General features: G+C 41.0%; 2 protein-coding genes across 4 annotated transcripts in view; one reads left to right on the forward strand and one right to left on the reverse strand.

Moving 5' to 3' along the window:
* Positions 1 to 55: 55 nt before the first annotated feature.
* slc48a1a (solute carrier family 48 member 1a) lies at positions 56 to 4,477 on the reverse strand. The gene is made up of 3 exons (XM_055931351.1): positions 3,924 to 4,477; positions 1,483 to 1,650; positions 56 to 1,333 (listed from the first exon to the last, which is right to left on the reverse strand). The coding sequence occupies exons 1-3, from the start codon at positions 4,051 to 4,053 to the stop codon at positions 1,197 to 1,199; spliced, it is 435 nt and encodes a 144-aa protein (XP_055787326.1). The 5' UTR covers positions 4,054 to 4,477; the 3' UTR covers positions 56 to 1,196.
* Positions 4,478 to 12,170: 7,693 nt separating this feature from the next.
* The window catches only part of LOC129860693 (rap guanine nucleotide exchange factor 3-like), a 48,032-nt gene continuing 43,893 nt past the window's right edge, over positions 12,171 to 16,309 (forward strand). The window contains exon 1 of one of the 3 annotated variants that reach the window (XM_055931360.1): positions 12,171 to 12,273. In XM_055931360.1, the coding sequence (XP_055787335.1) occupies positions 12,255 to 12,273 (19 nt within the window). In that variant the 5' untranslated portion in view covers positions 12,171 to 12,254. The remainder of the gene's footprint in view (positions 12,274 to 16,309) is intronic. The other 2 variants (XM_055931354.1, XM_055931358.1) reach the window with 2 other exon arrangements.

Below are 16,309 nucleotides of genomic sequence, written 5' to 3' on the forward strand. Positions count from 1 at the left end.
ATTTATTAACAGACAATGTACAACCAAAATACATCTTGTGAATAAAAAAAAACTCTTACCATGCAAAACAAACAAATTGTTTATTTAAAATATTTCTCTCCCGAACAGCCTTTCTCTATCTCATACAAAAACACACCGTTCACACATTTGCATACATTTAGACAAATAGAGAAGGATACCAGGTTTAAAATCAAGACCAACTTGTATAAAGGTGGAAATTCTGTTTAAATACATTAGATATTTAATATGATAAAAACAAAGACAAAAAATGGTGCTGATCAACATGAATATAAGGAAGAAAACTTATGAAGATAGAAACAGAGAAAAAGAAGCCCCATCACATCAGGAGTTCCATACACCTGTGTATTAGTTTGCGTCATATCCATCCTCACCCTCTGGCATTTTCTCTTTAAAAACAGACGACAGCATTGGAACAACAAATCCAATGGAATTAATAACAATTTAAAGTGCATTATTATGCATCCCATCAAATATGTGTGTGTTGTTAACTAAAAGAGAATAACAAATATTCAAAAGCATATGACAAGCCAACATCCAGACAGAGATAGCAATGGCTGGCTAAATTATCCTGCGCTCCCTAGTGACGGAAAGAGAAACAGCAGAGGGACCACATAACATAGTGACAACCTTTTTCCATGGGTGTATTTGACACTTACTCATTAGATGTGACATTGGATCAATACATTTCAACCTGAAACTTAAAATACAATTCTTAAAAACTCTGTCCTTTTGGAAAGCTTCGACCCAAATCCTCAGAGACAAACCCCCACAGCCTACATGACCTAGTCTTGATCCCTAAGCCACTCTACAAATAGGCTTTTGCAAATCCTTGCTTAGAAACATAAGCCACTGCTGCCTGCCATTACAGATAAGCAGTAGATCCCCATCAGAAGGAGTTTTTCCAAGTGACTATATGGCTACTCACTCCAACAAACCAAATGAGCTGTTACTGTATGTATAGTAGTGGGGGTTGACAACAATTTAGGGGTTGACAACAATTTAGGGCTTGTCCGGAGTGTGTAACTACGCTGATTAAAAGTTCAAAGAACTCTTATGCAGCCATTCCAGCTTCTCCATAATCTCTTTCGTTGAAACACATTTTTGACCGACTCTTCTGCAGCTAGCTGGTTCCCCAAACCTCCTACCCAGTGTATGGTGGGTAAAATGGATGGTGATCAGAAGTCACTGAGGATACTGATGTCTGCAAACTCCTGGCGGTACCTGTGAGAGTACAGGGCTAGGAGGAAGGCCCATTTGAGAGTGAGGAAGCTCCAGACACAGGACAGGTACAGGCTCGTCGGGTCAGTGGGAGCTGCAGGACGGGAGAAAATATACAATCTGTCAAACTTTTTCAGAATATCTCTACACTTAATTACTAGATGATATAGGTTTCTAAATCTGTAATCAATAGTTACATATCAGATAAGAGAATATGAGCCAGAGAGAGAGAGAAAGACTAACATTGCTTCTGTGTGATGGCGAGGGTGAGGAAAGTAGCGAAGGCCACCACAGCCAGGATGGAGAAGAAACCCGCAACGAAGATGAAGAACTTGAGTCCCTTCAGCCATGTGCGCCAGTAGTCCTGCAGGTACATAATGTGGGTGACAAGGGCCCAGAGCGCCAGCACTCCTGTTGGGTGACAGAAACATGTGGAATACCGTATAATACTCTCCAGAAAGGCAGGCATACTGTGAGACCTCATGACTGAACTAGGACATAGGGACAGCGTGCTTAGTTAGGGAGCATCACAGAAAAAGGCATTGGTGAAGCAGATGTAAGGGGCCCTTACGCTAATTAAAGGTTGTGATGCTAAATGTGATGCAAACAGTCAGCCTATTCATTTCACACTTCTACACATTTATTCATAAGTTGTGAGTAATAGTCTCAGTTCATCAAGGCATTAGGCTAGATCAGGGATGGGCAACTTTGATGGGGATGGGGGACACAAAAAATCTGAACTCATCATGAGGGGCCAATCTACACCCCACATTGCGAGCAAAACATTATAGTGGCCCCCCTCTTGCAGCGGAGATTTAAAAAAATACATTTTAGATTTCATTTTGTGCAATTCTACACATTTTGACATGGGGTGTAGAGAAAATGTTGCAGTTTTAAAGAGTTTGCTGCAATTCTATACATTTTGCCATGGGGCAGAGATGTACATTAGCTGTTTTACAGCTAATTTCCTGCAATTCTAAACATTTTGAAGAGAAATGTTTGCAGTTTTTATATCCGAGTTAGACTGAATAACAAAATCAATGGCGGCCCACCGGCAGGTAATTTGACCATGATAACAAGTTTAGACAAACTATCAGTGACTTACATAACAAGAGAGAAACTGCTGATGTACAACCAAATTTAGACACTGCACCTTCTGTATTCTACTATTTTAACTCAAAACAGTAAGTTGAGACACCGACAGAGTTCCTAATAAATAAATAAAATATATTTCTGTTTTTATTGATCCAACGGCCTGTGCCAGTTGCCCATCCCTGGGCTCGATCTTTTAGCCTTTTTTTGCTACAGTAACAACACAGTATTACACAAAAACATTTCACAGAAACCATGAGAAATATCAAATAGGCTCAGAGTTAGTTGCATGCACTGACATAGTAGTGGAGGACATTGACAATGTTATTCAACATTATGGTGAAATGCCCATTTATCTTGGCCTACAAGTCTGTCATGTATGTGTGTGTGTGTTGAGAACAACATTATGGTGAAATGCCCATTTATCTTGGCCTACAAGTCTGTCATGTGTGTGTGTGTGTGTTGAGAACAACATTATGGTGAAATGCCCATTTATCTTGGCCTACAAGTCTGTCATGTGTGTGTGTTGAGAACAACATTATGGTGAAATGCCCATTTATCTTGGCCTACAAGTCTGTCATGTGTGTGTGTGTTGAGAACAACATTAGCATGAGCAACAATAGTAGAGTTGGCGGTTCACCTTCAAAATGAAAGTCCCCAATTGAAACATGCGAAATTATAGAAATTGTGGAACCATACCCTAATTGGACAAGATAATGCTAAGCAATGTTGGCATGTTGTTGTATAAATTCAACAAATGACAATAATTAGTTAAATTGACAAAACGGTACAAATCAGTTGAAATCGTACTGTGGATGTATTTGCATTGGGGGTATACTTATATGCACTGTACAACCTTACTTATCTTTGGTCCAACCTTACTTATCTTTGGTCCATGAAATGGGGGTATCAGCCTACTCAGTGACACCCGCAGACTACAATTCAGAAGAGTTTACACAAATATTAGCAGCGTAGCTCTTATTGTGTAACTTTTGTAATTTGTGGGTTTTACAGAGTAGGCTGATACCCCATTCCATAGACCCTGGATTCATAAGTAGCCCAATGCAATTCTGAACTCCAATACATCCACAGTGCAATAATAACAGATAATCTTTTTTCAAATTAACAAATTGTCTTTTGTTGAATATCTAGAACATTCCAACATTGTTTAGTATTATCTAATCCAATTGTGGCTCATTCCACAATTTTTATCCATTTGCATCAGTTTCAATGAATGATTTATATATACACTAGATGACTGGGTTAAAGCCACTGTTCCTCCATCTTGGCACTCCCCACATAAAAAAATATTTTAGAAGATATAGAAATACATTTATAAATGTCTATGATGGATCGTTGGGACGTCCCTACTCCATTGAAGTTGACATATAAATGGTTCGGTAAAGGATTCGGTTAGCAATATGGCCGACCGGTGGCTTCAAAGCACCAGCAAGAGGATTTTATTTCTTACATAATTGATTACAATGGGGAACTTTTATTTTGGAGGTGAACCGCCGATTCCACTATTGTTGTTCAAGCTAATATTGTTCACGACACACTGGTATGTCCGTCATTCTATGTTGTTACTGTACCTGACAATCCGCCCATTGCCGCCGTCCATGGTTGTTTGTATGCTATGTTCCAGACCAAAAATGCTGAAAATCCAACCAGCATACCAAAGGTAGCATATCCTATACTGATGTATGTTCTACTCTTCCCCATTAACACGGATATAACTATAACTCTAGATTGAAACGTTTGGGGGGGAAAGTTGCTATACAGACGGTCAATAACAATGCATAAACGTAGCCTGACAAATTTAGACAAACACGGCTCAGATAGTATAGTGATTACGCAACAGCAGTCCTGGCTGGCTGGATGTTGTTATCCTGAAATCACCCGAACTGGCTATACAACAACTGATTTCAACTACATCGACTAAACCATCTCGAATTGATACAAACGAATTGGTTATCGAGCGAACACAACACTCGCTACAATTGTGTAAATTACACACAACCGACAAAACAGTAGCCTATAGTTGCAAATGAACAACTTCTCCTACCGACCCAGGAAGGATAATCTTCTTCGTTAGTGTTTTACACCGGACTATATCCACAAAGTTATATTGCTGCCACCTAGTGTGCGGGATAAACGTAAAAAGATCCCAGAAATTCAACAATTATGTGGCTAAAAACATACTCAGTGGTGGAAAAACTACCCAATTGTCATACTTGAGTAAAAGTAAAGATACCTTAATAGAAAATGACTCAAGTTAAAAGTAAAAATCACCAAGTAAAATATACTTGATGAAAATTGAAAGTATTTGGTTTTAAATATACTTAAGTATCAAAAGTAAATGTCATTGCTAAAATATGCTTAAGTATCAAAAGTAAAAGTAAATTCTATAAATCATTTAAATTTCCTCATATTAAGCAAACCAGACAGCACAATTTTCTTGCTTTCAATTTTCGCCTAAAATGACATACCCAAATCTAACTGCCTGTAGCTCAGGACCTGAAGCAAGGTTAAGCATAGTCTTGATACCATTTAAAAGAAACACTTTGATGTTTGTGGAAATGTGAAATTAACGTAGGAGAATATAACACATTAGATCTGGTAAAAGATGATACAAACAAAAAAACATGCATTTTCAAAAATGTTTCCCATCATCTTTGAAATGCAAGAGAAAGGCCATCATATAATATTGCAGTTTATGCACAATTTAGATTTTGGCCACAGCAGTGTGTGTGCAAAGTTTCAGATTGATCCAGTGAAGCATGGCATTACTGGACAATATTTTGTGTCAAGTCTGCCCAAATGTTCCAAATTGGTCAATTGCTACTGTTTAAAGTACATAACTATAGAGAAGATACAAAAATTATATGGTAATACAAAATGTAAGTTTACACACTCCCAGGAATGTCATACATGACGGATCATTTGCTTAAACTCTAACTTTCACAGATCTAGATGGCTGGGCAGGGTGGGTGTGGAGCCAGAGACAGCAGGGGTTCAAACTGTAGAACCCAATTCCTACATTTGAATATAAAAATTAATTTTATCAAACAAAACTATGCTACATTTTATCTCTTGGACCCTCAGGATGGCAAATCAGAGCAAGATTACTGAATGTACGTACATTATTTACCTTCAGAGGTGAATGTATTGCTGTTGTTGCCGTGATAATTTTTTTGTTGTTGTGCACTCTCCTCAAACAATAGCATGACATTTTTTCACTGTAATAGCTACTGTAAATTGAACAGTGCAGTTAGATTAACTTGGATTTAAGCTTTCTGTCCATGTAAGACATGTCTATGTCCTAGAAAGTTTGCTGTTACTTACAACTGTCATGCTAATCACATTAGCGCACGTTAGCTCAACGGACCTGGTATAGGGACACCGATCCCATAGAGGTTAAAACATCTATATAGAGAGAGAGCCAGGGGCACATGCTAACACTCAGACATCATCTACAAACAAAGCATTTGTGTTTGTGTGTCTGCCAGATCAGAGGCAGTAGGGGTGACCACATGTTCTCTTGGTAAGTGCGTGAATTGGACCATTTTCCTGTCCTGCTAAGCATTCAAAATGTAATGAGTACTTTTGGGTATCAAGGAAAATGTATGGGAGTAAAAAGTACATATTTTCTTTAGGAATGTAGTGGAGTCAAAGTAGAAGTTGTCAAAAATATAAATAGTAAAGTACAGATACCCCATAAAACTACTTAAATAGTACTTCAAAGTATTTTTTATTTTGTTACTTTACAACACTGATCACCGTAAATCAATCATCAACATGCAGGAAAAAAATTGATGGTATTATGGCAGTCCGCAAACGTTCCTTGGAGATGCATGCCAGCACCTACTGTACGGGTGGTAAACTATAGAAACAAATAACCATTGTATGAAAGGGGGGATGACGTCATACAAAAATAGAAACATAACAAAAACCATCTCACTCCCACTCTACAATTGCAGCATCTAACCTCCACTGGCATTTGATACTCTTCCCGTCTGCATACACTTGACACAGGGACAAATATTTTGCATTGATTGCACTTATTAAGGGGTTTGTGCACGAAGGCTCTTACAGGGTATCTCGCATAGCCCAACTTGACATGTTCATCAAAGAACAGTAGTATGGATTAAGTGAATGTCTTCACTCCATCTAACATACAGGTCATTTAGTTAATTAAGGCGCATACAAACATGGTCTCTTTTTTGTTTTCTTGAGTTAGCAGCTAAGTAAGCAAAAGGCACTCATTTCCTGGAACAACCTTTTTGTTGGTTGGTATTTTCGATCTAGGGATGCATGTGACATAAACACTTGAACAACATGTAAACAATAGCTGAGCATAACCAAGCCACAGATGAGCTATTATACTGTATAAGCGATCACACTTCACAGAACAGATGATGTGCAGTAAGACTCAAGCACTTCTAGCTGATTGCGAGAGTCAGCTATTGTTTACATAGTGTGCATCACGTATGAATGCATCAGGAGATTGAAAATACAAGCCGACAGAACCATATACCCACCGGCGCTCTAAAAAGTTGGGTAAATAAAACTTTCCTGTCGATATTTTTTTTCCAAATTTCGACCCACATAAGGACTAACCTCACAGACAACCGGTAGAGTAAGTTCAAATATAATTGCATTCAACATTTTGGATTGAGAGGAAATGTTACAATTTTTTGCAGTCCACCGACAACGACGAGACAGCCTATAGGGAGGTCAGAGCAGGTCTGGTGCCAGAATAACAATCTATCTGTAACGGCTTTACTCCTCCTCTTCATCCGAAGAGGAGGAGCAAGGATTGAACCAAAATGCAGCTTCTTGAGATGACATGATTTATTAAATTCAAGACGAAAAAACACAAAAACACTTTAACAAACTACAAAACAACAAACGACGTAGATGCACCTGAACATAAGAACTTACATGACACGAAGAACGCATGAAACAGGAACAGACTACATAAACCGAACAGACACACAGACAGACACACAGACACACAGACACACAGACACACAGACACACAGACACACAGACACACAGACACACAGACACACAGACACACAGACACACAGACACACAGACAGACAGACAGACAGACAGACAGACAGACAGACAGACAGACAGACAGACAGACAGACAGACAGACAGACAGACAGACAGACAGACAGACAGACAGACAGACAGACAGACAGACAGACAGACAGACAGACAGACAGACAGACAGAAAACAGTCCCGTGTGGCGCAACTTACATAGACACAGACACAGGAGACAACCACCCACAAACAAACAGTGTGAAAACACCTACCTTAATATGGCTCTCAATCAGAGGAAATGAAAACCACCTGGCTCTAATTGAGAGCCATATCAGGTCACCCTTAACAAACATAGAAACACACAACATAGACTACCCACCCAAACTCACGCCCTGACCGTCAAACACATACAAAATAACAGAAAACCGGTCAGGAACGTGACACTATCCCTCAATGTAACCAAGACTAAGGAGATGATTGTGGACTACAGAAAAAGGAGTACCGAGCACACCCCCATTCTCATCAACTGAGCTGTAGTGGAGCAGGTTGAGAGCTTCAAGTTCCTTGGTGTCCATATCACCGACAAACTAGAATGGTCCAAACACATCACGACAGCCGTGAAGAGGGCACGACAAAGCCTATTCCCCCTCAGGAAACTAAAAGGATTTGGCATGGGTCCTCAGATCCTCAAAAGGTTCTACAGCTGCAACATCGAGAGCATCCTGACTGATTGCATCACTGCCTGGTACGGCAATTACTCGGCCTCCGACCGCAAGGCACTACAAAGGGTAGTGCATACGGCCCAGTACATCACCGGGGCCAAGCTTCCTGCCATCCAGGACCTCTACACCAGGCGGTGTCAGAGGAAGGCCCTAAAAATTGTCAAAGACCCCAGCCACCCCAGTCATAGACTGTTCTCTCTACAACCGCATGGCAAGGGGTACCGCAGTGCCAAGTCTAGGACCAAAATGCTTCTCAATAGTTTTTACCCCCAAGCCATAAGACTCCTGAACAGCTAATAAAATGGCTGCCCCCCCCCCCCCCCCCCAACCCCTCTTTTACGCTGCTGCTACTCTCTGTTTATCATATATGCATAGCCACTTTAACTATACATTCATGTACATACTACCTCGATTAGCCCGACTAACACGTGCCCCCGCACATTGGCTACCTGGACTATCTACATTGTGTCCCATCACTCACCACCCGCCAACCCCGTTTTTACGCTACTGCTACTCTCTGTTTATCATATATGCATAGTCACTTTAACCATACCTACATGTATAGTTGAAGTCGGAAGTTTACATACCCTTAGGTTGGAGTCATTAAAACTCGTTTTTCAAACACTCCACAAATTTCTTGTTCACAAACTATAGTTTTGGCAAGTCAGTTAGGACATCTACTTTGTGCATGACACAAGTTATTTTTCCAACAACTGTTTACAGACAGATTATTTCACTTATAATTCACTGTATCACAATTCCTGTTTGTCAGAAGTTTACATACACTAAGTTGACTGTGCCTTTAAACAGCTTGGAAAATTCCAGAAAATGATGTCATGGCTTTAGAAGCTTCTGATAGGCTAATTGACATCATTTGAGTCAATTGGAGCTGTACCTGTGGATGTATTTCAAGGCCTACCTTCAAACTCAGTGCCTCTTTGCTTGACATCATGGGAAAATCCAAATAAATCAGCCAAGACCTCAGAAAAAAAATTGTAGACCTCCACAAGTCTAGTTCATCCTTGGGAGCAATTTCCAAACGCCTGAAGGTACCACGTTCATCTGTACAAACAGTGGTACGCAAGTATAAACACCATGGGACCACGCAGCCGTTATACCGCTCAGGAAGGAGATGCCTCCTAGAGATGAACGTAATTTGGTGCGAAAAGCGCAAATTAATCTCAGAACAACAGCAAAGGACCTGGTGAAGATGCTGGAGGAAAGAGGTACAAAAGTATCTATATCCATAGTAAAACGAGTCCTATATCAACATAACCTGAAAAGCCGCTCCAAAACCTCCATAAAAAAAGCCAGGCTACGGTTTTCAACTGGGGACAAAGATAGTACTTTTTGGAGAAATGTCCTCTGGTCTGATGAAACAAAAAAATAACTGTTTAGCCATAATGACCATCGTTATGCTTGGAGGAAAAAGGGGGATGCTTGTGTAACCGATGTGAAATGGCTAGCTAGTTAGCTGTGGTGCGCGCTAATAGCTTTTCAATTGGTGACGTCACTCGCTGTGAGACCTTGAAGTAGTGGTTCCCCTTGCTCTGCAAGGGCCGCGGCGTTTGTGGAGTGATGGGTTACGATGCTTCGTGGGTGACTGTTGTCTGTGTGCAGAGGGTCCCTGGTTCGCGCCCGGGTCGGGGCGAGGGGACGGATTAAAGTTATACTGTTACACTTGCAAGCCGAAGAACACCATCCCAACCGTGAAGCACGGGGGTGGCAGCATCATGTTGTGGGGGTGCTTTGCTGCAGGAGGGACTGGTGCACTTCACAAAATAGATGGCATCATGAGGAAGGTAAATTATGTGGACGGCAAATTATGTGGACATATTGAAGCAACATTTCAAGACATCAGTCAGGAAGTTGAAGCTTGGTCACAAATGGGTCTTTGAAATGGACAATGACCCCAAGCATACTTCCAAAGTTGTGGCAAAATGGCTTAAAGACAACAAAGTCAAGGTATTGGAGTGGCCATCACAAAGCCCTCAATCGTATAGAAAATTTGTGGGCAGACCTGAAAAAGCGTGTGCGAGCAAGGAGGCCTACAAACCTGACTCAGTTACACCATCTCGGTCAGGAGGAATGGGCCAAAATTTACCCAACTTATTGTGGGAAGCTTGTGGAAGACTACCCGAAATCTTTGACCCAAGTTAAACAATTTAAAGGCAATGCTACCAAATACTAATTGAGTGTATGTAAACTTCTGACCCACTGAGAATGTGATAAAAGCTGAAATGAATCGTTCTCTCTACTATTATTCTGACATTTCACATTCTTAGAATAAAGTGTTGATCCTAACTGACCTAAAACAGGGAATTTTTTACTAGGATTAAATGTCAGGAATTGTGAAAAACTGAGTTTAAATGTAGTTGGCTAAGGTGTATGTAAACCTCCGACTTCAACAGTACAGTACATACTACCTCAATCAGACTGACTAACCAGTGCCTGTATATAACCCCTCTACTGTTATAGCCTAGCTACTGTGTATAGCCTCGCTACTGTTATTTTTCACCCTTTTTTTACTGTTGTTTTTATTTCTTTACTCATCTATTGTTCAAATAATTTAAAAAAATTAACTTAAAAATTGCACTGTTGGTTAGAGCCTGTAAGTAAGCATTTCACTGTTAGGTCTACTACACATGTTGTATTCGGCGCACGTGACAAATAAACTTTGATTTGATCGTGTCAGACTGTCTAACCAGTAGTTGGTATTACAGTCTGATCTATTAGGTAGGTAGGGTAGCAGATAGGCTAGCAGGTAGGCTAGCAGGTAGGGTAGAAGGTAGGCTAGCAGGTAGGGTAGAAGGTAGGCTAGCAGGTAGGGTAGCAGGTAGGGTAGAAGGTAGGCTAGCAGGTAGGGTAGAAGGTAGGCTAGCAGGTAGGGTAGAAGGTAGGGTAGCAGGTAGGGTAGAAGGTAGCAGGTAGGGTAGAAAGTAGCAGGTAGGGTAGAAGGTAGCAGGTAGGGTAGAAGGTAGCAGGTAGGGTAGAAAGTAGCAGGTAGGGTAGAAGGTAGGGTAGAAGGTAGCAGGTAGGGTAGAAGATAGGGTTGCAGGTAGGGTAGAAGATAGGGTTGCAGGTAGGGTAGAGGTAGGGTAGAAGGTAGGGTAGAAGGTGGGGTAGCAGGTAGGGTAGAAGGTTGGGTAGAATGTAGGGTAGCAGGTAGGGTAGAAGGTAGCAGGTAGGGTAGCAGGTAGAGTAGAAGGTAGGGTAGAAGCATGTGAATCAGCGTGGGAACAAGTGTAGAGCACCTCAAAACTTAAACAAACAACAACAACAAAAACATATATGTTAAAATGATCAAATCTAGTGTGTAACTGGATTATAACTAGGATTATATAGTTGATAGCTCATTAAAAAAAATCAAAGTCACAAACAGCAAGCAAACAAACAGTCATCTCTCGACTGTAAATCACGTTATACGTCATTGAATTCGAAATTGTTCCTGGCTAAATGAGAGCCGATAAATGTATCTTGATTCTACAGCATTCACAGCAAATGATGTGGTTTTATTAATTTACTATTACAAGTAGGATCGAGACAGACATAGCTTATCTTTCCAGGTTGGTTATCATAGTGTGTACTCAACAGTCTTTCACAGAGGTAAACCACATCCTTGCTTAGCTTGAGCAATGACAGTTAGAATGCTGTAGATGTGTAACATATTTTGTCTGCATTTAGTCCACAGGGACACTGATTCATAGATGTTTCTTGCCCCGACTTCCCTCTATCGCTCATCATTATGGCCTCCATTCCAATGCATCACGTCCAGGTGAGTACTACTGTAGTAAAAAAACATATATAATAATAATAATAATATTATCAAGTACACAGGATAGATGCAGTGAAATGGGTAGTAGCCTACTTTGGTGGAGTAGCAGAGTAGGGGGCCATTTTAGGACAACTGCCAGTGTTGTCTACCTCCCCCTCTACCCGCCGCTATGCTGACACCCCAAGCCCCTAGAGCACACTAGTCATATCCAATCAGACAGCCACAGGAAGCTGACACACACACACACACACACAAAGCTCACAAACCCAAACTGTGATGTACCATCAGTTGTCATATCAAAAGGACAGGAGAGGAGAGTGAAAGAGAAAGACAGCTTTGGGCTCTCAGAACAGAACACGGAGGCTGAAACATGGCAGAGGAGGTATCAGGTAAAAAGATTTTAGTCTGTTATCACACATGTATCATGATAAATTACAGAAATATCATGAGCTTTGGGCAAAATAAGTAATCATTTGTACTCATTGTGGTAATAATCGAGTATAAGTTAGTTTGGTACTTATTTTGAGCGGGACAATGTGCTCAAAATACACTTAAGGATGAATTTGATATTGATGTACATTTATGTGATACCAAACCAAGATTAAGATTATCAGGAGCAGATGGCCCCAATATCCCCATGTGCTGCTTCTCAGACCCAGGACATTTGAATGTTATCAGTCGTCTTTTAGAATGTGAAGGTGGACAACAGCAATAAGCATTTCAGTGAGGTATAAAGAGAGACCCAAATGAAAGAGAGACAAGGGGATACCCATGAAACAGGTAGCTATTAAACATTATAAACTGGGTGGTTTGAGCCATGAATGCTGATTGGCTGACAGACGTGGTATATCAGACCGTATACCACGGATATGACAAAACATTTATTTTTACTGCCCTAATTTTAATATCAATAAGTCACCTCCCGAGGAGGACGACACCCCCTTGGGCCTTATTGCTTAATTATAAACCGGGTAGTTTGGGTCCTGCATGCTGATTGGCTGAAACAGCATTTCAGTCATGTGTATACCAGACAACATACCATGGCTATGACGCAAAAATACTTTACTGTTCTATTTATGTTGGTAACCAGTTTATAACAGCAATAGGGCTCCTCTGGGTTTGTGGTATATGGCCATACCATGGCTAAAGGCTGTATCCAGGCACTCCGCTTAGGCTTATTGCATATATGCATAGTTACTTTAACCATATCTACATGTACATACTACCTCAATCAGCCTGACTAACCGGTGTCTGTATGTAGCTTCACTACTTTTATAGCCTCGCTACTGTATATAGCCTGTCTTTTTACTGTTGTTTTATTTCTTCACCTACCTATTGTTCATCAAATACCTTTGTTGCACTATTGGTTAGAGCCTGTAAGTAAGCATTTCACTGTAAGGTCTACACCTGTTGTATTCGGCACACGTGACAAATAAACTTAGTTTTTATTTGATATTGCTTAATTATAGTCATCTCTCACATTAAATCTGTTTCTAACACCTTCTCTCCATTTCTTATCACTGTATACTTGTCTTCCTCTATGAGTATTTATGAGAATAAATACTCTGCCATCCTCTCCCTACTTGCTAACTGGCCAAGGGAGACAATAGGAAGGAAAAGGTGAGAGGGAGGGTGGGAAAAGATAAATAAGCCTAAAACACAATACAATCGTACATACTATGTATGGTTCTGTAGGTACATGTTTCAAGGAAAAGGAAGAAGTCCCGTGGTATAAACGTCTGGTGTTTTGCTCCCATGAGGTGCTTGTCCTCAAAAGTACTATAAGTTTATGTGTGTGTGTGCACATTTTAGAGACCGTTGTAACACTGACGCACAACAAAGACAGCATGCTAAGAGCACATTCCAAATGGGCGTAGATGCAGGAAATTCCACTCCCTTTCCCAGAGGAACTACACACACACACACACACACACACACACACACACACACACACACACACACACACACACACACACACACACACACACACACACACACACACACACACACTTATCAATCTGATGAGCTGATGACAAGCTTGTTGTGGGGAAAGAACACCAGACCATGGGACTCTTTCTTTGTTAATTCAATCTGTAAATCAGTGGTGATTAACAGTTTAGATATCGATATCTTAACCGCTATCGATAGGAAACAGTACTGTGCAGCCATATTCATTGACCTGGCCAAGGCTTTTGACTCTGTCAATCACCACATCCTCATCGGCAGACTCGACAGTCTTGGTTTCTCTAACGATTGCCTCGCCTGGTTCACCAACTACTTCTCTGATCGAGTTCAGTGTGTCAAATCGGAGGGTCTGTTGTCCGGACCTCTGGCAGTCTCTATGGGGGTGCCACAGGGTTCAATTCCTGGACCGACTCTCTTCTCTGTATACATCAATGATGTCACTCTTGCTGCTGGTGAGTCTCTGATCCACCTCTACGCAGACGACACTATTCTGTATACTTCTGGCCCTTCTTTTGACACTGTATTAAAAACCCTCCAGGCGAGCTTCAATGCCATACAACTCTCCTTCCATACAACCGTCCAATTGCTCTTAAATACAAGTAAAACTAAAAGCATGCTCTTCAACCGATCGCTGCCTGCACCTGCCCGCCTGTCCAACATCACTACTCTGGACGGCTCTGACTTAGAATATGTGGACAACTACAAATACCTAGGTGTCTGGTTAGACTGTAAACTCTCCTTCCAGACTCACATCAAGCATCTCCAATCCAAAGTTAAATCTAGAATCGGCTTCCTATTCCGCAACAAAGCATCCTTCACTCATGCTGCCAAACATACCCTTGTAAAACTGACCATCCTACCAATCCTCGACTTCGGTGATGTCATTTACAAAATAGCCTCCAAAACCCTACTCAATAAATTGGATGCAGTCTATCACAGTGCCATCCGTTTTGTCACCAAAGCCCCATATACTACCCACCACTGCGACCTGTACGCTCTCGTTGGCTGGCCCTCGCTTCACACTCGCCGCCAAACCCACTGGCTCCAGGTCATCTACAAGACCCTGCTAGGTAAAGTCCCCCCTTATCTCAGCTCGCTGGTCACCATAGCAACGCCCACCCGTAGCACGCGCTCCAGCAGGTATATCTCTCTGGTCACCCCCAAAACCAATTCTTCCTTTGGCCGCCTCTCCTTCCAGTTCTCTGCTGCCAATGACTGGAACGAACTACAAAAATCTCTGAAACTGGAAACACTTATCTCCCTCACTAGCTTTAAGCACCAGCTGTCAGAGCAGCTCATAGATTACTGCACCTGTACATAGCCCATCTATAATTTAGCCCAAACAACTACCTCTTTACCTACTGTATTTATTTATTTTGCTCCTTTGCACCCCATTATTTCTATCTCTACTTTGCACCTTCTTCCACTGCAAACCAACCATTCCAGTGTTTTTTTTACTTGCTATATTGTATTTACTTCGCCACCATGGCCTTTTTATATTTTTATTTATTTATATATATATTTTGCTGGCTTCACCTCCCTTATCTCACCTCACCTGCTCATATTGTATATAGACTTATTTTTCACTGTATTATTGACTGTATGTTTGTTTTACTCCATGTGTAACTATGTGTTGTTGTATGTGTCGAACTGCTTTGCTTTATCTTGGCCAGGTCGCAATTGTAAATGAGAACGTGTTCTCAATTTGCCTACCTGGTTAAATAAAGGTGAAATAAAAATAAAATAATAAAGATACACAAACAAACAAATTCAGTATTCCTAAATTGAAATTAACAAATTAACCTGTAATAAATGTGCAAATTGAATAACAAATGAGCAAATGTCTCCCATCAAATATTAGTATTTTTTTTAAATCACGGTGACTCAGACCGTCTTGTGAGGATGTATTCACTAGGTGGCAGCATTAAATTCCCAAAATGGAAGAAAGCCCAAATGATGCAGGGGACATTTTGACAACATCCACAATGACTCAGACTGTGACTGGTGGTGAAGTGGAGGGAAGGGACACACAATAACCCCAGAGGACGACAATATTTATTAAGGCAGTGCTTGATGATGCTCGCTGGTTACTGTTTGGCCATCTCTTAGGGCCTATACTATACAAGGCCCAGCTAGCGGTTCTTAGCTCACAATGTTTACCGGCTTTTGTTTCCATGTGTTGCAATCATTTGTTTAAAAGATTGAATTATCGCTATGCCCTCAGTCCTAACACGTTTATGGTTTGAGATCAGCTGTGGGTCATTAAATAGGCGTGATGTATTTTTACCACACCAACCGTGTATCAATACAAGCCTTGTAAGTAGGCCTAAACCAGTCAACCAAACCGTTGAACTACCGAGTTGAAACATAACAAACATTTGCAGCCCTCATGACACTGGACTGTGCACTGTGCAGTCGCTCTGTGAGATGCTATCTGATGGAGTCTAGCAGCTAGCTACA

This window comes from Salvelinus fontinalis, chromosome 8 (assembly GCF_029448725.1).
Source record: "Salvelinus fontinalis isolate EN_2023a chromosome 8, ASM2944872v1, whole genome shotgun sequence".
NCBI lineage: Eukaryota > Metazoa > Chordata > Actinopteri > Salmoniformes > Salmonidae > Salvelinus > Salvelinus fontinalis.